At 35.0% G+C, this 23624-nt stretch overlaps 1 protein-coding gene across 3 annotated transcripts in view; it reads left to right on the forward strand.

The window, feature by feature from the left end:
• Positions 1 to 23624, forward strand: part of SENP6 (SUMO specific peptidase 6) — a 97705-nt gene that overhangs the window by 35313 nt on the left and 38768 nt on the right. For 2 of the 3 annotated variants that reach the window (XM_076333101.1, XM_076333102.1), the window contains exons 3-7: positions 5339 to 5402; positions 6050 to 6192; positions 12728 to 12829; positions 17678 to 17698; positions 23035 to 23105. In XM_076333101.1, the coding sequence (XP_076189216.1) occupies positions 5339 to 5402; positions 6050 to 6192; positions 12728 to 12829; positions 17678 to 17698; positions 23035 to 23105 (401 nt within the window). The remainder of the gene's footprint in view (positions 1 to 5338; positions 5403 to 6049; positions 6193 to 12727; positions 12830 to 17677; positions 17699 to 23034; positions 23106 to 23624) is intronic. The other variant, XM_076333103.1, reaches the window with a different exon arrangement.

Consider the following 23624-nt stretch of genomic DNA (forward strand, 5'->3'; position numbering starts at 1 on the left):
CACAGTAATATGTTTTAAGTGTAGTGGCAGTACATACAATACAGCTAGTATTTGCATTTTACTTGTCTTCAGAAATAAAAGTAATTCACATTTGTAAGCATAGCAACTTTTTTTCTTCTATTAATTTACTGCTGTTTTCCATCTGTCTCCAGCTGATGTTGACTTAAGAACACAGAATGAGATATGTATAGTGTAGTGATGCTAAAAAAAAAAAGTTTGAAAAACTGATTATGGAACATCTGTTTTATATAATTGTATCTGATTTTAAGATGGTATTTCTGAGTGATTTTTCATTCCTTTCAAGTATTCTGTATGATAAACAGTTTTCCCATAGCCAGTATTGAAATTTTATTACTTACTCACATCAGTAATTCGTTTTTATACCTGTGAATTATGCAGAAGCTTATCTGGAAGTATTAGATAAAAGAGTAGTTGAAAGTTGATTTAAACTGGAGATCCTGCCTTTTTTCCTTACACATCCTCTGATACCATTTCAGGCAACTTCTCACTCCCTCCAAACAGCTATATGTTTTAAGCTGCCCACATACTTAACTTTTGGTAACACCTGTTTTTTGGGGTTTTTTGTCTTAATGGCATTGTAAGCTTTGAGCATTTAGAAATAATTTGTGTATTTTGCTTTTCTGATACATTTTTACTTTGTATAACAAAATACTGATAGAAGGGAATCTTTAGAAAACAAATTATTTGACAGTAGATTGTCCTTTTCTTTCTAAGTTCCCTTTACCCTTAGCAGAACACTTCAAAGATTAGCAGCTTTAGTTCATAGAATTGTTCCAGCATAAAGCTTTGTGTCCCCCCAATATTTTGAGTATACTATGCAATAAGTATGTATTCTGGTGATTTTTTTAAAAATGTCATTCTTATTTGCTACGGTATGCTGATATTTATTAGCAGTGCTTGTAATTTACTGCATTTCTATATGGAGAAAGCTGTAAATCTGAAGCAAGCGTCTGGATGCATCTCATGCTTGTTGTTGAGGCACTAGCATTTTAGTGTCTGACCTTATCACAGCTTTTTGCCCTCTTAATGGCAGACACACAGTAAGTTTGTTTTGAACTGGCCCAGGAATAACATTCCAGCACTTAAAGGATTGGCTGTATTCTTGTATTACCCCATAAGATCTGTGCTAATGTTGTTGGTCAATACTGGATGTCTGCTTGGATTATCTTTCCGTAGTGAGATGAACACAAAATACGTGGCTAATGACCTCCTACCAAATCCATTTTTAGAATAGGTAGATAATTTGGAAAGAAGTGTGTCATTTAACTTACTCGGGGAATTAGATGGGCTGTGTCATAATGGTAAGGTGTCAAGTAATGAACACAAAAAGAGCAAAGAACTTTTGGAAACTGAAGATGATTTGGAAAAATTAATGATCACCCAACACAATATATACATTTTTAAATGCTGCTAGAGTTGACACTCGGCATGGAACTAGAGTTATGGAAATTCAAAATGGTAATTGACAAGTATCTTATTGCAAAGTAAATGCCTGCAGATAATCTCCAGTCCACTTTAAAGAGTAAAAGTAACATTTTTGATGATTTACAAGATTTGATCTACTTAAGATAGCAATCAAGATGATAGCAAGTGACTTGAGACTTTTCTTGCTTTGTACTTGGAGATCACACAGGAGAGGAACCTTTATGTAGAACAATAGAAAAAAAGACCAGCTGGTCAGTTGAACACACTGAAACCTGTGTAGACCATCACAGAATAAATGATGGAAGTGATGTGCATCTTATATAGCAGAAGACATGAAAGGATGGAAGACTTATGCAAACATGGCCAAAGTAATATATTAATTAAATTGATTTCTGAAATTAACACATTATAAGATGCTTTCTAGTTTTACAGATGATTGTTCTTGAAGTGTCTTGGATAATTTATATTTACTTCCTTTTTAATATATGGGTAAATGTTTTTGAAATATGTCTCAATATACCCCACAGTGATTTTGTAAACTGATGGGCCCAGTTTTCTCTTGGCTGCCATACTGGTGTTTTAGTAGTCCAGACTTGGGCCTTCCGCTGAGATTTGTTCAATAATAGCCTTATCAGAAAACTGAATACAAATAAATGGGTCTGTCTAATTTATTTGTACTACGGTATCCTTTCTTAACTAACATTTTCTTTCAAAAAGTTTTAAATTTCTTTTTCTTTTATTTAGGGGGATAAACTGCTTGTTCTCTTGTATTCCTGACTGGAAAAGCAATGATACTTTTTTTTTTTTAAATTTCTGTTTAGCTTTTTTCCAATACTTTTTTCCTTTTTATCCCCCCCCCCTATTTATATAGATGGTTTATGCTTCTTTTGTGACCCTGTTAGTAAGGCACTATAGCCTTTACATTGAAAAAAACTTTTTTGGTCAGAGCCTCAGTTCTTAATTTTTAGCAGTTTTAGTTAAGGTTATTTTTAACGGGATGGCATTGTGCATGAGTTGAATAACACCACTGCTTCCCTTGTGCCTCTGATATCAGGGCTTTTTTTAGTGTGTTGCCTACCACCATGTAATTTAAAATAAAGAATGTACACGGTGTGCCGTGAGGGGAAATATGTCAGCCTCCTGTTTTTATATGTAAGAGTTTTCAGAAAGAAATTCCAATTACGTTTGAAACATGACTGGATCAGTTGGTTAGTTAGAAATATGCTTGCAGCTCATTAGAGTGTAACCTCAGTGATCAACAGAGGTTTAAAGTTTGGGTCACTTGTAGATAGTAGTAAAAACATGGTCTATTAAACTGAAGTATCTTAACTAGCTATTGCACAGTTCTTAATGTTTTAAAACATTAAACAAATGCTAAGTGATTAGATTTAAGTAAACAGAATTTTTTTTTTTTCTTGTTCGATGCGTAAATTTGAATGCGTAATTATGAACTCCCCTTTGGAAAGAACTCTGTTTACCTAAATTACTTACCTGTGTGTTTTTTCTTAATTTTAGTAAAGACTTAACTTTCAATTGTTATAAAATTTTAATTAAAGTATTGAAAAGTTAGAAATTATTGTTCTAATGTGAAAATCTCTCTCTCTGGTTCCCTGGTTAAAAGTGACAAAAGAGTGGAGGCATAGCCTCCTCCCAGCAAGACCACTGAGGTTTCATTTCAGTAGTGTTAAAATGTTGTTGTCTGGTATGTGGGAGTGTGGTATAGTGTGTTGTTTTGTTTTTTTTTCCTGACTGTATAAATTGCATCTTTTAAGCAGGCAACTGTAAGCATGTGATACATGAGCAAATAGACATTACTCAGTTGCTGTGTATGCTGCTCTGAAAAAACAGCCTTTCTGGTACTAATGCATATACTTTGCATTCCTTAAAATCTAAAAATACTGGTTCTTTAAAAACATCCAATTCCCAAATATTTTTCTAGTCATGTCATCTTAGTTGCATCATAAGAGTTATTCTTGTTCAGTTTGATTTAAGGATTTTTTCAGTGTTTTGTTCATTTCTGGTCTGTTACCTTCTCTTCTCTCTCACCCACCCAAACACCCTTTGTTAAAATGGTTGCAGTATTGTGGCATCTTGAAGCCCTAAAAGTATAGCCACTGTACAAAAGCATTTTGAAAATTGTCATGATTTTTGTATGAGCTGGAGCTGAAGAAGGAAAATGTATCCAGAGGTGAAATAATCTGGCTAGCTCAACACAGTAGGTGAATGGCAGAGCTGCAGGTACCATAGGTTGCTATTCAAGTCTGTGCTGCAGTGTTTTATTTGTTCTTTAGGATCTTGAAATTTTCTGAAATCGTTAAACTCGTTGTCTTCTGATGAAGCATTGAGAAAGCTCAGTGAGCCTCCCTTGAAAGAATAATCTATCCTGAAAGAGTTTAAAAACAGATGTTACAGTATTTAAAAATTTTAATATCCATGGATAGTCTTTACAGAAGTACAACTGTACTCTTTTGTCTTTGTGACACTTTATATTGGAAATTAGCGATGACCCACTACACTGTTCATTTTACCATTACGCACCTAGAATTGTTGTGGTCTGTAAACGAAAGGAAAATACAACAGTGCCACTGGCTAAGTGTTGATATTTACATCACTCTTCCCATATCAAAACCAACTGTGTGCACAATCTTATCTCCTGAAGTTTCAAGGTCTGCAATTCTCGCCCTATGAGTCAAGAACTTTTTTCTTTTCTTTTATTTGATGTAGGGATATCTGTATTGCATAAGGTGGAGGAATAAATTATAACATGAAGAGAAACCTTGTGCATGGAAGAAGTTTTTAAGAAATTGGGGGGGACACGACAGTACTGAGTGCTTAGCTTATATATAAAAGCTAAAGTCACTATGTATATTGCAGTCAACATGTCATACCTGCAGCTAAGAAGTGTTTGCACCTTCACCTCCATTGTTGTTTCTCTTGTGTAGCTGTTCCCTTGGAACTCCTGGCATAACTGCTTGTATTCTTAAGAATTTCTGCCTGAATGAGCTTAATTAAAAACCACAAAACCATGCAATTACAAGTTGGCTAAAAGTTGTATTATTTTGTTGTGGCCAAGAGAGGAGTAACCTTATCAGGATTCATGAGAGGGGATTATCTGCAGGTTGCTTCTGGAAGCAAGAATGTGTTAGCCTAATCTAGCTGCTATCAGTATAAAATGTATGACTGGGGTTTCAATTTAAATACTTAAGATTATTTGAGAATAATTCTTACTACTGAAAAGAGTATGTTTTCACAGTATCGTGGGGTGGGTTTCTTTTTTTTGTATCTTCTTCCCCAGTATAATAGTTGAAGATTACAGACATAGAAGTACTAAAGAAACACATTTTAATGAGCATTTGAGCCAAAATGAATACGCTGTTTTTAGGAAGACATATTTTGGCAGTAATTGCTATGGAATAAAATTTAGTTATACGTAAGTTCTTCTCTTAGAGCACTGTGAAGTTTGCAGTTTTAAACCACATACTTGAACATTGATATGCGTGAACAAACTAAGACTATATTTTACAGGTTAATTTAGTATTTGACTCAATTTATGCATGGGGTTGTATAGAATCTTTCATGATGTCAGTAACATTGCCATAACAATATTGAAGGTTCAATAGTATTCTCTCTTTTGAATTAATAACATCCTTTTAATTTTGCTTTTTGTGAAATAATTTGATGTATACTTTAAGTTCAGGTTCACATAATACATCTGGATCGCTATGTTGCCCACTTTATGTTCCTGTTGTTTTAGGCATATATAAACAATATGTATGTGATGCTTTTAAATTTAAAGAGGAAGGGAAAAACCAGCTTTTTGTGTGTTTGAAATGTTTTGCTGGTGCTCTGTTGCATTACAACATATCTGCTTTTCTTTCCCACACCTATCTAGCGAGGCAAATCTGCTCAGCATAGATGACAGTGATGGGCCTTTCAGTCCCAATGAAGAAAGAAAGGTAAGTACTCAGTTTATCTCATGGTGAAAATGTATCTTTAAAGCTTGCTAGGTTCTTGAACAATGTTGCATAGTCATCTGTGCAGTATTACAAAATGAAAGTTTATGCATTGATTTAGCAACGTATGCTCAAGCTGTCTATCTGCCTACCCTTGATGTTTTTGTTCCTCTTACTCCTATAGATCTTGTTGGTTTGTATAGTATTCTGAAAATATGAGCATGAATAACTAGTTTTAAGTTTAGACACTTATTATTAATGAGATTATATTTTTAAAATAAAAATATTAATCATTATATCCCATGATTGCTTAGTGTCAGATTCCCAATTTTGTATGCATATATATGTGTGTGTATATATATATAAAAGGAGAAGATACATAGGCAAAACCCATGCTTTTTGTGTTTTATGTGTACTGAAATAGCTTACAACTGCAAGATGCTTCATAATACTTTGAAATTATTCATATTTCATTTAGTAAGGAATCCTAGTGAATAAGGGTGTAGACAGGGTATATTTTACATGAAATTTGGTACAAAAGCAGTCTGAAAATGAAGCCAAAGTAATATTTATATAAATATTTTGTAATTCGTTTTTTCCTTTTAGCTTTTATGCAAGTATTTTAACATATGTGAATTCTGTTGTTACAGTCACTTCGTTGTCGGCCTGGAGCTGTCGGAACCAGTGGTGATTCCATAAAAACGTATGCAAGGCGAGGCAAAGCTGGAAGCTTGAGACTTTTTAAAGGGAACTCAATTGGCCTCAACATGATGGGAAATAGCAAGAAACTGAGGTACTACATTTAGTTTTATGTTTACTTACCTACTTGAATATTGATATAAATCAATGCTAAATGAACAGAACTTGTAGTACATTTGCATTATCTGCTGTGCATTTTAAGAAGCTGTGCTGTTCTGTGCTTCTGAGCAAAGATAGAAAACTAGATTGTTAAGGTCTTTCCTCTTCCAAAATGTCAAATAGCACATTAGTAAAAAAACAGAAGATTATTGAAATAGAGCATTCACTGGCATACTTGTCAGTGCCTTACCAATGTTGTCTGCATGTGCTATTGTTTCCTCTATACAGTGCTAGCAGGTAGAAGAATTATTTCTAACATCCCCATCAAGAATTTCATCTTTCTGTGACTCTGAATTGCCAAGGTTAACTCAGGATGCATTTTCTGTTTTCCTTACTGCAAGGTATCATTTGATTTAGGAGTCATGGACTATTCCTTTAAAGGATTCAGCAAATACCCATACTCCTGCATGATAGCTTGAGATTGTCACTTGCATTTAGAGATGACAGGAACAGTGTTTAAGCATTCAGTGCTGTACTTGCTTGTTACTACTGTCTCTAGCTTGTAACAGACTGATCTCTTTATTTAGTATATAATAAAAAGTGATACGTTCATGTAACTTTCTCTGGGAGTGTTTCATATTGCTAAAGTGCACTCAATTTGGTTACCTTTGCAGGAAGGAAAAGTTCATAAGATAGCTAGCTATAGTCGGGCCAGTCATCAAATATCTAACCCATACGATAGCTGTATGAGGGATGTCCTTGTCTTCATTCTTGCATGCTGATCCGTAGAGCTTTGTTGGTTAGTGGGACCGTCTTATTACAGAGTCACTTGAGAAAATCAATCATAGAATCATAGAATAGTTTGGGTTGGAAGGGACCTTTAAAGGTCATCTAGTCCAGCCCCCCTGCCGTGGGCAGGGACATCTTCAACTAGATTGGGTTGCTCAGAGCCCCTTGAAGTCCTGCATGATGTGTGTCCTCTCCTGCTGTTCTGATCTTTGAGCCTGATGTACAGGGAACAAATCCAGAATTTCCAGTCTGGACTGGTGGTCCATCAGTTTGATAGAGAAGAACGAATACAAGGATTGTACATACTTCAGTCAAAATAAGGACTCTTCTTGCCTTTATGTTGTATTTGTAACCTATTCCCACATATTGATCTATCTTGTTGAATTTCAAAACCTAGATGACTCTTCACCCACTATCTTACCCAAATGTGATACATACCACTCTCATTTAGTTTTTCTGTAGCTTGTGGATGGTCTTAAATTCATACATACTCTTAAATAAAAAAAAAACCCGAAACAACAAGCCAAACTAACCCCCACGGATCCTGAATTTTCTGATAGAAGAAGGCCAGTTATGAACATTTTCTTGTTAGGGACTACTGCTATAAGGACCACATAACAGTTTAGCTTATTAGGTGAAGGAAGGATATTCTTATCCTGCACTCTTTTTTTTTTAGTGGCTTAGTTTTGACAAACAACAGTGAAACTTTCAGTGATGAGTAAAATTCTGCACTTGTAATAGTTCAAGTTATTGTTATTATAACCAACATGCCATTGTATTAGGGGATTGTTTGGGTATATGTAATGTATGTTTGGAACAGTAACAACTGGATACATTGTATACTAGGTTATTTTACATAAGCTTAAGTGTCTGTCTTTAATAATTTACATTTTATTAAGTTTTCAATAATGAACTTGTCTGAAGAGTCATGATTTCTAGCTAAATGTTATATTAATGAAGACAAAAAAAGGCATGTAGACTTACATAAAAGTATTAATGTCTCCCATCCCATCACTGTTTAAAAATTCACTTCTGCCCATAGAGTTTTCTTGTATAGGGTTTGTTCATATAAACCTAAACCAAAATCACTGCCTTCCCAATGTCCAATGAAACATAAAAGCAGCCATTGCATTCTCTCCACAGATGTTTCGGACCTGATCAGATCAGATCCACAGATCAGACATGACCAGACATTTACAAAAAAGATTTCACTGAGCTTTTTGGTGAGAGTGCACCTACATTTTTCCCTCCCTTCCTTTGATGGGAATACAGACAATGTCTTGTTTTTTGAGATAGACTAATAGGATGTTATGTGGAACTTAAAAGCTTTTTTAAAATAAAATAGATTTAATAACAGCAAGATTTTTTTGTTATAGGTTAAAAGTTTTGCCATTGCACAGGGGTCTGTTATTTTTCAACACATTCAAGCACTTCCTTGGCAGCTCTTGCTAACTCTGAACATGGATACTGCCTTCCATCCCTTTTTTTTTTAATTCTTTTTACATTTACACAAATTAGCACAGTACTTCATTATCCTTGACTTATGTTATGCAAATGATGTTTAGTGTTTCAGTCTTTAATTTTTAGTACACACAACAGATTTATAAGATTATATCCAGATTTCTCGCTTGCTCCTCTTCAAATTGGCCAGTTCTTACGGAATCACCCTGGTTACTTCCATTCTTTAGGATTCTGCTCTTGAACATAGACATAAAAATAAAAATGCCTGTTACAAATCTGTCAGGACTTCTTTGCTCTGTTTTAGTAGTGAAGAAGCCTGTGCATGTACATTACATTTGTTGTTTGTTTTGAGTACACCTAACCATGTAAAATAAGATTCCTCTAATCCTCTGGAAACTAGAATTTTCTTCTGTCTGGCTGTGGGATTTGTAGTGAAATCTAACCTTACTACGTAATTTTTCTCCCTTTTCTATTAAAGCAGTCATACTTGACTGTGTATGTGTGTGTTTTTCTTAAGTTCCAGGAAGGTATGTGGGTTTTATTTTGTTTTTAAGGTAAATAATTGCTGAGGGTTTTTTAGACAGTCTAAGCATTTAGTTCAGATGTTCTGTTACTTGGATTGGGACTGTCTTCTATTGACAAATACTACATTATAAACCTAAGACCTAGTATGATTTACAAAATTCAACTGAAAAAAGTAAAATCTGTTGCATATATGTTACCTTACTTAAAGGTCATGTCATCATCTACTTTGAAAGCAAGCATCCTCCTTCTGTCTAGTACTGAGCTGCATGCTGAATTTAAATGGAAAATATAAGTATCCACCTTCTTAATAAACTGTCATTACTGAAGGAATTTAGTTGGGAATAATGGATTTGTGTAGGCCACTGTGACTGCTGTAAACACTTGATGTTTGATTAAAACTCATACTACCAATATTATTTAACTCCTTTTCAGATTTTGATCACTAAGTCTGCTTAGAAATGTGATTATGCTGTAAGTGATTATCTTGATTTAATTGTGGTAGCATTATAACTTTCATAACACATGTATGACAACAAAATCCCCAATCAGTAGAGGTTTATGATCCAGTCACTGTCTGTAGTGAAGATTGGTGGTGTGTTCACTTTGACATGTAGCATGGAAGGTGCTTAATAGTTATCCTTTCAATATTTGGACTCTTCAACTAGAGAAAATTCTGAAGGTTAATCATGCAGTTAAGCTGCTAGATTAAGTACAAGAAGATCAGATACTTGAGATTCTTGAGCTGTTCATGGTGATTTTTATCACAAAGTTGAAGTCTCTTTTTTTCCACCTTGTCTGCAGAATAGGCATTAAAAACTCTTCAGATCGGTGGAGCTTGACTCAAATTAGTATTATGTAGTACAGTATTCCCTAAAATTAAGGGAATGAGTGATAGGAAGAAGGGATATGCAAGGACAGAGAAGAAATTTTCCCTGTATATATCCACTTGCACATACAAAAATTTAAACCAACCAAAAAGTTACCATCTGTTATCTGGTTAAGCAAATCCAGTATCAAATTCTAACTTAACCCTAATAGTTTTGTTGTTTGGGTTTTTTTTAAATCATGAGGTCTTACTTTAAATTGCTTTTATTTTTGCTAGTTTTCAATAACTTGTATCAAATTTCTCACATTATTAAGCCCCTTTTAGATTTTTTTTTTTGGCAGTATTTTGTAGAAAAAGTTATTTGATGAACAGCAGAATTAATGTAGTCTGTAGTTGTGTCCTGTGTTCCTGAAATGTCATGCTTCCATTGCTTTTAGAACCATCCCTTCACCCAGTGCAAGATTCCTCTGTGCTTTGCCTTTTGAATCTGCGGTGTTAAGAAGTTCCTAGGATCAGCTGATAGAATGTGATAGTGTAACCTTGTTTTCATCAGAGGCTAGACTTTAAATGATTTTGTGGTTTCTGAGGTCACGTCAAGGAGACATATATTGTTAATACACTGTAAGTTCTTTGAGACTTCTAGAACATTTGTTCTTTCAAGGAACTTTCTGACCATTACATCACCCCGGTTTTAGAGTTGTGGTAATTTTCTTGAAACTGTGCTGAAACTTGCAAACGCGGATTTCAGTTCAGATGTGCCCATTTTGCACCTTGCTAGGACTTTATGATTAAATTTTCTGGTGATTCTGTCTGCACTGGGTATGTTCTATTCAAAGAACAGCATTATAGAGCAGATTGTATTTTACAGCTGTCCTACTTGGAAGCATATCTGACACCATATGAACCATTTAAGTGTGCCATCTAGAACAGTCTGCTTTGACTCAAATTGGATCACCCAGCAGGCTGCGATATTCTATTCCAGCACCTACTGGAGTTTCTCACTACTTGAGCATGAGGCAGAAAGCAGAAGCACTGCTTAACAGTTTTGTGCTGCGGGGGCACAAGACTTAGAGTTTCCCAATCATGATAGTTTGGCAAAGCTCAGATTCAACACATAAAATGATAAAAAATGAGATAGGTGTGTTTATAGACTTGCTTGCTTGTTTAAACTCCTTAAGCCCTAAGCATTTGAGAAGGCATTCCTGCACTCTGCTTGTGTTTTCTTTTCTAGTATCTCTTTCAAAGACATTAAACTGGAAGCCAGAGAGGATTTGAGACACCCTAAAGTAGGGTGTCCTGTAGGGACAGTAGCTGTCTGCTTTTTATTTCTCAGGTGACAACATTAAACAGAAGGTTGACTGTAAATTAGTCTGGACGATGACTGACCAGCTGGAGTTGCATAGTCTTGACTTGGAAGTGTGTGGGATGAGTGTGTTTACTTTCAAGAGGTTGGTGTTTGAATGGGACACTATTAGGTTAGTTTTCAGGAAGTTGAACTGTTAACTCAGAACATTTATGGTGTTTCTAAACTTCATATTCTAGAAAAGAGAGTTTTACCATTTGGTTGGTTTTGATAAGTCTTATTCTGTTAGGTTCATGGTTATGTTATGATCAGTAAGATCGTAACAGTCATCTTATGATCAGTCAGAAATGCTCTGAAAGCTTCTAATATTGACATATGATACTCTATATAAGGCTCCCAAAAGGGTTTGTAATGCTAAACTGAAAAGAAATTTAAAAAGCAAGCTAGCAGTTTGCTCACTTTCATCTTTTGGGGGAATGTAAAGGAAGGATTAGGAATTGGTTGTTAGCTTATTGGGGAATTTTGGTGCTTCAGGTTTTTTCAATGTTCATAACAGGACAAACGGCAGGAGCAAAACTTCTGCTGAATAATATTTCTGACAAATATTATTAATCAATCAGAATGCTTTTTCACATAATTCTATTTAGTGCAGTTAAAATTTCCAAGCAATTTTACAAGAAAAATTTAAGCATTGTATTTCCATAATTTGAAACAGTTTGCATTATCAACATGCTGTCTGTTAAAAGTTGCATGTTTTTTGAACATTTCAAATGTAGTGTTGTGTGTCCTGTCACAGAAGTGTGCAGGATAATTGTTAGAGTCTAATGATCTTTGAAGGAGTACTGTATTATTGATCTACTATATCTTTATATCAGCTTTTACTAGAGAGGATAATGGTAAGTAATCTTCTCTCCAGAATTACTTGTTTTACATAGTAATGAGATTAGTGTCAAAAGGCAACAAATGAAGAAACCAAAGAAATGCTAAAAGGCATTGGTGAATATACTGTCTCTGTGCAGAGTCCTGCTGAGATATTTGAGCACCTGAGAATCCTTCTCTTTTCTTTTGAGATGTGTTCTGTTGTTTCAGTTACCAGCCATCTTACATCCATAACTTTGCTGCGTTTATTTTTCCTTATGAGTAATAAGATGAGGGAAATTCCTGAATGTGCAATTCAATCTGTTGACATGTTATGCCCTTTAAGTCATATTAAAGAAGTTAATATTATGCCTTAATAAAATGTGGAGATGGAAGTATAAAATTAATTACAAATGGTTATAATTCATTAACAAAGGCAGTGTCTTTTTGTAGTGACAGGGTTGAGTAAAGGAGAGCTGGTTCACAGTGTTTTGGACAGTGATAAAATTTAAAAAAATCTTTACCTTTTCGTCCAGGGGGAAAAAACCAAACTGTGTCTATTCTTATTTGTCTATTTTATTCTAGGACTGAATGTTTTTATGTCTGTCAAAGGATCCTAACAAGTTGTATTATTGATTCAGAAATACTTTGTTGATTTTTCATTTTGTATGGCTGTTATTATAGAAGCAGGACACCACAATTTTTAGCTAAGACAATGTACAAATACACCAGAGTCTTTTCTTAAACCATTTTTCTGTATGTTTGCAGTGAAAATGCTCAGAATATGTCTTGTCCTGTAACTGTGGTACATGGTAGACGTTTTCACCATGCTCATGCACAGACAGCAGTAGTAAAAACAGCAGCGCAAAGGTAAGACTAAGTACATTTTTTTTTTCTCCAGATGTTCCCATTGTAAAAAGTCCTTTCTGGTTTTGGATGTAATGGTTTTCCTTATGCTATGAGGTGTTTTAAGGAAACATAAGTAATTACATGGTGCATTCTTGATCATGAGCTTTGATCTGAATTACTAAAGTTTCATAAAACTTACCATTTAGGAATTATTATTATATAATCTTAGTATTTACTAATTTTAAAGCACACCATGGCACATATCCAGTAGGAGAGCACCTGTTAATGTAAATATGTTTAGAAAATACTTTGAAACGGACAAACATAGTATGCAGTAGAAATTCACATAACTGACGTGATCATCAAATACTAATTCACAGCAACTCCAGCTTGTATAAAATCCATCTAAAGATTGTTATAGATCTGTTGTTCATGTGTAGTCTGTAACTACAGCATAAAACATATAAACTGGAACATCTAACAGAAGCAAGGGTTTTGCATTTATGTAAATAGTTGTTAGAATGGACGACTGGAAACTGGGGAATCTTACTCAGCTATACTTCATTGGTTTGAAAACTAAAAACTACATCTGACTTCTATAAATTGCAGGGTTGTTTTTTAATTTTTTTTTTTTTTACAGGCTTTTCACACCCAACGCATGTCACAAACATATGAGTTAACCATTGCTTTAAGGAATTTTCTTTCAAAGTTTGTCCGTTCAGAGCTCTTTTTATCTATGAATTTCATGGATTTCCACCAGCTCACATGAGTGCTTCATTCTGTCAGCATTTTGTAGCATCCTTCTTCTGTCCCCTTTTTTTGTCTCTGTTTTTTAGTGTAGATTTTTTGGGGTGGTGGGATCATATGCAGACATCATCCTCTTTTTCATCCCACTTCCCTCACTTCGATTTGCTATCTTCAGAAAAACAAAGCCCATATGCTGATGTGAATGAATGATGTGATGTATTAGGGTAATCTGGCATTGAAGAAACAGACTGAAAAATGGATTTTGCAGTCCTGTCCCTGAGGACCTACACCATTGTTGCCTCCTTCCATTTCAAACTGTAAATGGAAAATAGCATGGACATTTCCTTCCCCTTAGTAATAGCAGATGCAATAGTAGGGATCTCCCTTTCCTTTACATTCCTTCCCATCGTTGCAAGGCAGGGATGACTACAGGAGGATTGGCAGAGCTTTTCCCACGAATTAAACTGAAAGATGAGGTTTGTTATCAGCGTGGTTTAGGCTGAACCAGCTGTGCTCTTTTCTTACGTGCAGTCCTTTTTAGAATATTTGTTCAGTGTTCCATTGAGGAAAGCATGGGGCATCTCTAAGTGATCATGCCCATACCTTTCACTTTTTTTTTTTTTTAATTCTAAGGGATAAAATCTTGATCTGCAGTGCTAATTAAAATGATTTGGAGTAAGCAAAATCGTGCGAGAGTGCTCTTTCTTGGATCTCTGAATGTTGACCTTAATAATATTAGTGTACTTGATGAAGCTTTGTTGTGAGATGGTTCTTTGAAACAGCCAGTCAGCATGTGGATTCATCTTACCTAGTTAAGTGCCGTAGGCTTCTTCAGCATGCAAGAGAGTCCCCTCCAGAGATTCTTAATCTTGAGGGGATGTTAGACTTGCCTGCTTGCCTTTCTCACCTGCTTCTTTATAAGCCTACAATGTAATGTGGGGAAAAAAAAAAGCAGCGACTTCGTATGTGTGACACGCAGAAAGAAAACATATAGGCAAGCTGAATATTGCATGAAGTAATGGGATAGTAGTCATCTTGAATGTTGCTAAATATGGAGGTTTTAGGTTTGTTATTGTAGTTCATTTACATTAACAACAGACAATTAACTCTTATGCTAAGAATATTTTTGGAGTTTCAAAGGCAGGAAATAGTCATAACAATTCCAAGCAATACTTTGCTACTGGAGGATGTCAGAACCTGCATGATCTAATTGATTGAGGGTGAGCTTTACAGAGGAACTGTGCAAAGGATATTTAATTCCAGTATCTTTTGCCAGTTGACTCAATTGACTACTTTTTAAAAGCTTCTAAATCTGTTTCTGAGTTACAGGATTGAAAATTAATAGAACATGGTTTCCTGTCATACTTTTTTTTTTTTAAATTAAAAAAAAAGAAGGGGGTTCTCAAGGCTACTTGATATGGAAAATGTAGGTTTATAAATGAGAAGACAATAGTTGTAAGAAAAAAACCCTAAACCTAAAATAGGACTATTTAAAACTGTTCATAATACAAAATACCAGTGCATATAGAGTGGGTAATTTTTTTTGGTCATATATTTTTAGTTGTGTGCGATTTTTTTTTTTTTTTTTTTTTTTTTGCTAGTTTTTACTGACATTAGACAATAGTTGAGTTTAAAAGTAAATTTTGATGGCATCTCCTCAGAAAGGAGTGTATGCAGAAATGTGGGTGGCAAACCAAGAATAAAATTCTAGGTATATATCAAGACAAAGAAAAGCTGGTAGCGTGGAAATTGAGTTCTAAGGTGTTGGGTTTTTTTTCCTATACTAATTCACAGGCAACAGAAAGTTGTGTTCTTTTACATTGTTTGCATTTGTAGGATTGTTTTATGGTATGGTGATCAGTAACAACATGGGTAAAACAGTTTTAACTAACTTAATATATTGTTCTTAAATTTATAGTGGAATATTGAAAGGATAACCAGAAATAAAAACGTGATTAAATTAGTTCTGAGCAGATTGAGTCTCTGGCACTGACGTTACAGATTCTGTTATTTATACTGGGTTCTTTGGGTGGGAATGGTGTCACATAGGGCAAGCTAATTATGAAACTCAGTTGTAGTCTCTATCATGTTGAATTTGGAGCTTGTGATGTGTACTGTATTTCTCATCTCTTTCTCCAACTTTTTTGCACATGCGTGTTAGTTCTGGCTGAGTATCTGTTGCACTCATATTTAAAATATATGTTTCCAGTACAACAAAATTGGGCATTTCAAAATAATATTTTGATAAATACTATTCATGTTTTTTCCAGTGGAATCTGGGGATGAAATTAAAATTTGTTCACTTCTGATACAACAGATTTTCAGATTAATGTTGTAGTTGGTTCAAACTATTTTGCTTTGTTTAAGGATGCATAGTTCTGTCGTATGCTTTCAACTCGCTGTTCTCTAAAACTTGGCATTGGAATAGCATGTATGTACAGCATGTCTAACAAATCTTATGCATGAGCTGCATGAAGCAATTCGTAGGGACACTGCTCGTTATAATTCTTGGATCTGTCCAGGATTCTCATTTCTTAATCTTTCTGAGATGCAAAAGTGAGAATTCTTTTAAATGCATTGTATTAATATGGGATTTTAAAACAAGCAAGTGAGGCATCTAATGTAATGACAGTGTACAGTATCAGGCATTCTGGAAATTTTTTTTCCTGCCTTTAAGTTTCCTTAGCATTAAAATTTACAGTTCTTAACAGTGTGACTCTTTACAGCACCTGTAAATAGTTAATCCAAGTTACATATTAACTGTGCCAAGGATACAAAGATGCTGGATATGGCTCCATACGGACATGGTTTGGATCTGACTGGATTTATAAACTCAGATGTGACCCGCACAAAACCAGTGTTTATTGTTTGTAAAGACTAGCTCCAGTTGGAAGCAATTTTTCCCCACTTTTCATGCAGCATTGGCTGATTACCCCCACCCCAGTCTAAGTTGCGGTGGTCACATTCAGTTTTGAATTCTTTTTACTTTTTTCCCAGAGCACTGTGGAGGTTGAATGTGTTTTCATATTGCACTCTGTAGGATTATCAGGATTACCTTCTTGCCTGGTTTACTTTCAATCCTTCCGTTCCTCTGGGTAACAGAGAGTTAGAGAGAGTTTACTCTATTCTTGTGAGTGTTCTGTTTGTGAAAAGGAAAGGAGAATGAGTTTATATTACTCTGTAATATCATTACTCTGTTTAATTTGACTGAAGTAAAACAGGAAACAGTTTGAATTTATTCTGATTTAGAATAATGTTAGCATAATGCATATACAACAGAAGTTTGTTAGGCTTTTGATATTTGGGAGGAACAGCCACGTAGATTAAAAGCTTACAGCATTCCATATTGCAAGTTTTGAAAAGGCAGGAGAGAGAAAGATACTGTTTTCAAGTTGTCTTCATGCTGTGGTTAGTTAGACCTATTTTTATATCAACCTTGGTATACAAAGGACCTAAGTTGTGAGCACCAGCTACATTCACTGACGTTAAAGGAGGCATTTCTGAAACTAGTGGCCCTAATTTTTAAATATTTTTAGAGATTCTTTTTAGCCAAAACCTCAGAAGGAGGCTGGTTGCTTCTGTTTATCCTTCTCTATCCAGTAGCTGATTGCATGTGCTCTCCTAAATATTTAAGTAGTGCTTTCTGATTTTTTTTTTCCCTCAATTTAAACACTTAAGTATTTTTTGAATAGTTGGAAACAAGTTGTTACGTAAATTTGTTTTGTCTTCTTTTGCATGGTGATCAGGGATTGGAAATGAGGCTTGATCTTAATTCATGTATTAGGATTCTGTCATGTCAGGTTCCACATTGCAGTGAATTAAGTGAGACGACCAGGTTGAGTTCAGAATTAATCAAATTTTACACATTGCAGAAGAGGCAAGATGATGTAGTATTTAGACCGCTGACTGTTGCTGTCTGTGAAGTAACATTTGTTTGTGCATTTATAATTACTGTGGCAAAAATGCTGTAAAAAATAATAATGCTCATTTGAAAACTAGTCCAGTGAGTGCAAGAAGCAATGAAACAGTTATAGTTTATATTTAATAACTTTTTAATTTAGTGATGTGCAACACATGTGGGGCTTTGCTCTTATGGTTTTTTTTCTTTTTTCATATTTTAAGCAATCTGGACCGAAAGGAAAGGTAAGCTTACTGTTGATGAAATGAGCATGGCAATGAGCATTAAGAAAATTAACTGAATGAGTGCTTTATCAATGCTAGTTAAAGAATATTCAATCCAGTCAATCGTATCTGCTCATGTGTGAGGGGGGTTGGTTGTTTTTGTTCTGTTTTTGTGGTTCACTTACTCCTTTTTACCCATAAAGGACCTTTACATCCATCTCTAAATACTACCATGTTAATGTGAACTTTGGGTACATTTCCACTGGAAATTTATCTATTTATATATCCAATGTGAAAATAGATAATTTTTTAACTTTCTCTGGAATTTAATAATTCACTGCTAATTCTTTTCATAGAGCAGCAAACTTCGTGTAATGGAATGGTTCTGAAGCATATCTTAGTAGGGTGTTTAACAGCTTTCACTCTGTCATCTCAACTTGGTTTGAATAGCATTGAAGGTTTTTATTGCATTACTGTGTACATTCTGTTCATGAAGTGTATACGTTAAAGCAATTAACAGAAAATGTATAGCAAAACAGGCACACTGTAAAGCTCATTTCTCACTCGTTTTGCATCTGTTTTACTGCTGTTAATATTTTGTTAGCAGTATGAAATACCATACATTTGTTTTTCTTTCTATATAGCTTAAATTTATGTGTTAGTGTAAATGTTTTGTTGATAGTAATGAATTTATTAAGTTTTTGTAAATATCCTGTCTATGTAGGTGTTTTTTGGCAGTATACGCTTGATATCAGGTTGACTTGTTTAAACAGTGTATATAATGTTTAACCAATAATGATATAAATAACACAGAAATGTAGCGTAGATCTGTTCTTTGTGAATTCAGGATTTTCTAGATTTATTTCAAATTCAGTATTAAAATCAAGCCTTTCTGTTTTACTGCCTTTTGTTATTTCTTAAAAGAAATGCCAAAGAGATACCAGTTAGTTTTGGCCCTCTAAGAAAGGATTTGGTCATCCTCTTGCTGCCTGGGCTTTGAGTTCATGTATTTTTTCCTGGTTTTCTTTGTGCTGCATTTATGTTACTAGTTAACATAGTTCCGCTATTAATGTTTTTAATTTGGTACTGTATGTCGCAGGAAGACTAGGGTTGAGTTGCATGCTGGTGATCTTCATTTTTCCTTGGGGTCACCTCCTGCTTCATAATCCAGTACTACTGGATATGTTCTTTTTTCCTTCCCTGCTTTTTGTTGCTGTCCTAGCAGGGGAAGATGAGCTGCTAAATTTAGTTTTAATCATTACCATCATGATAACTGCAGCTGCAACTCCTGACTTTCTGGGCCAAATGGGGCTACTGACCTGCGTACTAAAAACCCAACTCCCTGTGCTGCTGCTTCTCTTTTTCAGTCTTTGACTTTTGTACTCTGCTTTTCCTATAAGATACACTGAAGGTAAATCTCACCTCGGCAGCTTGGTGCTTCCTATCTTATCATGCTTCACTCTGTTTTTGTGTAACGATGTAGAAACCAACAGCCTGCCTGCAGTGGTATACCTCCAAGTAGCAGTATACAGAGGCAGAGTGAGGAAACGCTGTTAGCAGTTGGTGCAGCCTTGCACATAAATGGTATTTTTGTTGTGGCTCATACCAGATTGTGGGTAGTTTTGAAAGCTCTGATCTAAGACAGCACTGTATCCTAAATTCCCAGATCCAGATGTTTCTTTAGGTTTATTCCTTTCTGGCGTAGACAGAAATTGTCCCCGTCCTGCACCCCTCCGCCTCCCCCCTTTTTTTTTCCCCTAGAGAAGAAATTTTAATATTAAAGTTTCACTTTGGCTGGAGGGTGTCACAGAGGTCTGTCTGCCAGCTCAAGGTGAAGATAGTAAGGTCCAATTCCATCAGCAAAGGAATATGGCAGTAATCTTGAATGTGTGCTGAAAATACTGAATCAGTGACACCATTCTGTCTGGGCAAAACAGTCAAGAATGCTGTACCATTTAGCTGTTAAGACGTGTCAAAAGTTCAGGACTCTACACAGTCCAGTGTACTTCAGTATTTTCGTCGTGTCTGTTGCAGGAAGAGTCTGATCTTTCTCTGTCTTGTAATTTAATGTTTTGCTGTTTGATGCTTTACTACTTCTTGAGGTTGCTTTTATCAAATACTGGTCTACCTCACTTGTACGTAAAGGTATTAAAATCATAACTGCTTGTAATGGATGAGATAAATGAGATGCCTAAAATTATTTAATCTCTGAGCATGGAGCCTTGTTCTTCAAGCAAAATCTAAATCTCATAAGAAATATTTTTAGGACACCTAACAGGCAAAAAAAGATGTGTGCATTTTTAATATTTGCTAGGGTGGCAGGAACAGCAATCAGTACTGTATTTCTTGTTTTTTCTGTTAGACACAGTATGTAGACAGTGTTTCATCTTGATCTGTTTAGCTGTTTGATCTCTCATTTATTCCTTTCGAAAGGGAATACTATTAGTTTGTTAGGATTTAACAGCAAGAAGGCATTTGTTTTGAAGTGCTTTATGTTTTTTAATCTAAGAATTTTTTTCTTTTCCAAATAGTCCTTTTAAAGATAGGTGTCATGTTTGATTTAAAAAAACAACTATAGTTTCCATTCTGTTTCTGCACTCACATGCAATTAAACTGCGCAGTGTGCTAAGTACTTTACTGGAGAAGGTATCAATGGATCTGCAGCTGTTCAAATGGCAACAAACATCGTGCTGAGGAGAGGGGCTTCATTTTGTCATCTGTAAAAACTTGCGGTGGTGGTCTCTGCCTTTTTGTTTGTGTGGGGGTTTTCAGGATAGGAAGCTAGTAGGAGGCGCTTCAAGTTGCTGCCGTTTTGTGGGAGGGCTGTTACTGTCTCCAAGAAAGCATTTTCAGATGAAATCTACAGTTAGGTAGCGTTTAAAATTGTCTTCACTTTTATTTCTAACTCAAAGCAACTTCAAACCTGACCTTGATTTGCTAATGAAGTAAAACTGTGTTGGGAAGCCTCAGTTGACTTGGAGCTGTTTTTCATAACTTAGGTTTGGGTGTTACTGGTTCCTTGTGAGCATAGGAGTAAAAGTCTTACATTGTGGAAGAAGAAAGATACACGTTTTCTGCTGGCCCTTGCATATTCTTGCAAGTGGTTGGCCATTTAATAAGTATCGAGTCTATGCTGATAACACAAAATTCAGACAAGGGTAAATAATGCTACTGTGTTCCAATTTATTGTCAAAAAATTATTTAGCAATATATGGTAAGTGATGAATTTATTATCTTAAAAAGATAAATATATGTTGCATGTTAAAAATGCAATACAAACCTGTACAATTTTTAGAAGAAAAATAATAACTTACAAATGTCCAGAGACCTTGAATTGTCAAACTAATTTTTAAAAGAAATTCTAGTATTCTAAATCTACCGTGTTGTTTTCATTGCTTTCAATTAAATGTCAAATAGTTTCAATATTGTTTCTCTTAAATATCAATTTAAATGTCTTATATGTAAAAAATTTTACAGAAAATAATTTTTCTAACAGTGGTTATGTTCAAAACAAGACTTATTGTTATGAAATACTACTGGAAGATAATTATAATGTGTCAGACAACAGCTCACTCATCCGAACTGCAAACTTTATATTTTTCAAATCATCTACAATAATGTTACAGGGTTTTTTCTACCCTTTAGAATGTCATTATCATTTGGTTTTGATAGTAACAGCTTCTCATTATGTAATGATTAGTTTGAGCTCTGCCTTATATTTCCACCAATTCTGCCTTTAAAGTAATCCCTTGTGATTTGAATTTTTAAACAAAATGTTCAAAAAAACCATACACAGTTTATGAACAAATATTCATGTTGAGTTTCTGCTTTTGGTTCAGTTTTTGTGTGTGCAGGCATTAAAAAAATTTTTTTGGGGGAGCAGGATTGTTTCAGAAACGTTTGACACAATCAGTAACAAAGAAACTACTTAATCTGTCATCTGTGATGTGCTTGCGGGCACTCGGTAAAGTATTGCGATGTCTCTGCATTCTGTGTTGCAATCCAGCCATGCTTGTTTCTCAGTCCTCCTTTCTGCCCGAGTTTTCCTTCACACTGCAGCCCCTCAACACAATGAAGTGTGTTTGTGTTTAGTAGTGGGCTAATACATTTAGAGGGCCAGATTTGGTAAGAAGTATCCCAAAGGGCATTGTAGATTAATCTTGTTCCAAAGATGTTAGTTAATAATAAAATATGGGAAAACCCTGAGAAATAGTACCTAGAAATGCAGAAAATTCAAAGGTTTTATAATTTGATGCATTAGGAAATGCTGTGCTGAAAGAAATAAAAACTTATGCCTAGTGCTGAAGTCTGCTTCGGCCATAGCCAAATTTTTGTCAGGTGGGTCCTCAAAATTTAGCTTAGTTTGAGATGTTACTTCCTGCAGCTGTTTTCTTTGCCCCCTTGCTGTTGATCAATGTCCTTGTAATCAGAAGTAGCAGTATGAGATGAGTGTGACCCATTTGCAGCCCGGTGCACTGGCTTCACTTACCAATAAAAACAGTTCCTGCTGAAGTTGTTGGCAAGGCCTCCTGTGTTTCAGGTGTCTGCCATTTTCTGTTTTAAGAGGAACAGTAATCTACAGCTGCAGAGCAGGGTGAGACAGCTGAGGAAGAGAACTACTACAAACAGTAACTGAGATGCAGTGAGCTTCAGGAGTCTTAATTTGCTAGTAGCACGATTTGACACACTTGTGTGTAAACTGAAAATATCTTTCATGAGATTCAAAAAAATATTACTATAATGATTTATATTGCATTAATTTGCACAAAAAATATGATACATATATTATGCAAATTATACCAACGAAAGTTTTATTATCCACTAATTTGTCTATATTAATATATTTTTAAAACAAATATGTAGGAACTATGTCTTTTCCTGGCTTGTTCTTTTTAGTTTTTGGCCACAACAATTTTTGACATCAGATCTCTTTCCTCTGTTTTGCATCTTCTCTTCCTGTTTTTTAAGTTGTGGAACTTGTGGAATCTACTTTAATATTAAAATAATAGTTGTTTCTATTTTTGGATTTTGAAAGTATCTATCTTGTGCTTCATGAATGAGGAGAGGGAGATGCAGGCTTCAGTCTTTGAAGACTTGGGTCTGAAAGTGAGACACTCCTGAACTATTGATTACTATCAAAGGGGATTTATATCAGAAACAATTCTAAGACCTTTACTGTAGCTGTTCCTGGCATTCTGGTAATATTTTTTTAAGTGTACAAATAGCATGTAATAGGAGAAGTTTGTTTATTTGTAGCTTTCAGATACATTTCAGGTTTATTTTGTTCATGTATAATTATGGCTAAATTATACAGTTGTTCTTTTGACAGACACCATTATATCTGATTTATTTTCCAGAAAAGAATACCCCCCTCAGCTTCAGAAAGTAGAAGCAGACCACATTAGGTTACCACGGCCTCAAGGAGTGGGTAAGTTATGTTTAGAGTTCTTATTTCTTTTAAGCAGAATAATTTTTTGAATACCTGCTTTGGGTGGGTGTGTTGCCAAACTTTGTGTAACCTTTAATATATCTATTTATATCCTTATATCATGTTATTCTAGATTTATACAAGTTTGTGCATGAAGGGAGGATTTTGCCTTTTTTGACAGATTTCTGCAACCTGTTCAGTCATGTTATAATTAATTTTAAATTAGGCTTCAGTTATTTTAAAAACAACTGCAATTGGGAAAATTTAGACTCATAGAACTGTTGGAGTTGGAACAGATCTCTGGAGATCATCTAGTCCGAGCCCAAGCCCCCAGCTTGTTCTTGAATTATTGACGAGGAACTTCTGTAGCGCTGTTAGTATATGCAAAACGTAAATAACACTTGGTATGAAGTATATTCAGGCACTGAGGTAGTGAGTAGAAGAGCCAGCATCAGCACTGCCCTGTAGCTCAACTGAAATATGCTCTTATTGGTTAGGGGCCATTGATGGAGATGCAAA

Source organism: Aptenodytes patagonicus, chromosome 3 (assembly GCF_965638725.1).
Source record: "Aptenodytes patagonicus chromosome 3, bAptPat1.pri.cur, whole genome shotgun sequence".
NCBI classification, from domain to species: Eukaryota; Metazoa; Chordata; class Aves; order Sphenisciformes; family Spheniscidae; genus Aptenodytes; species Aptenodytes patagonicus.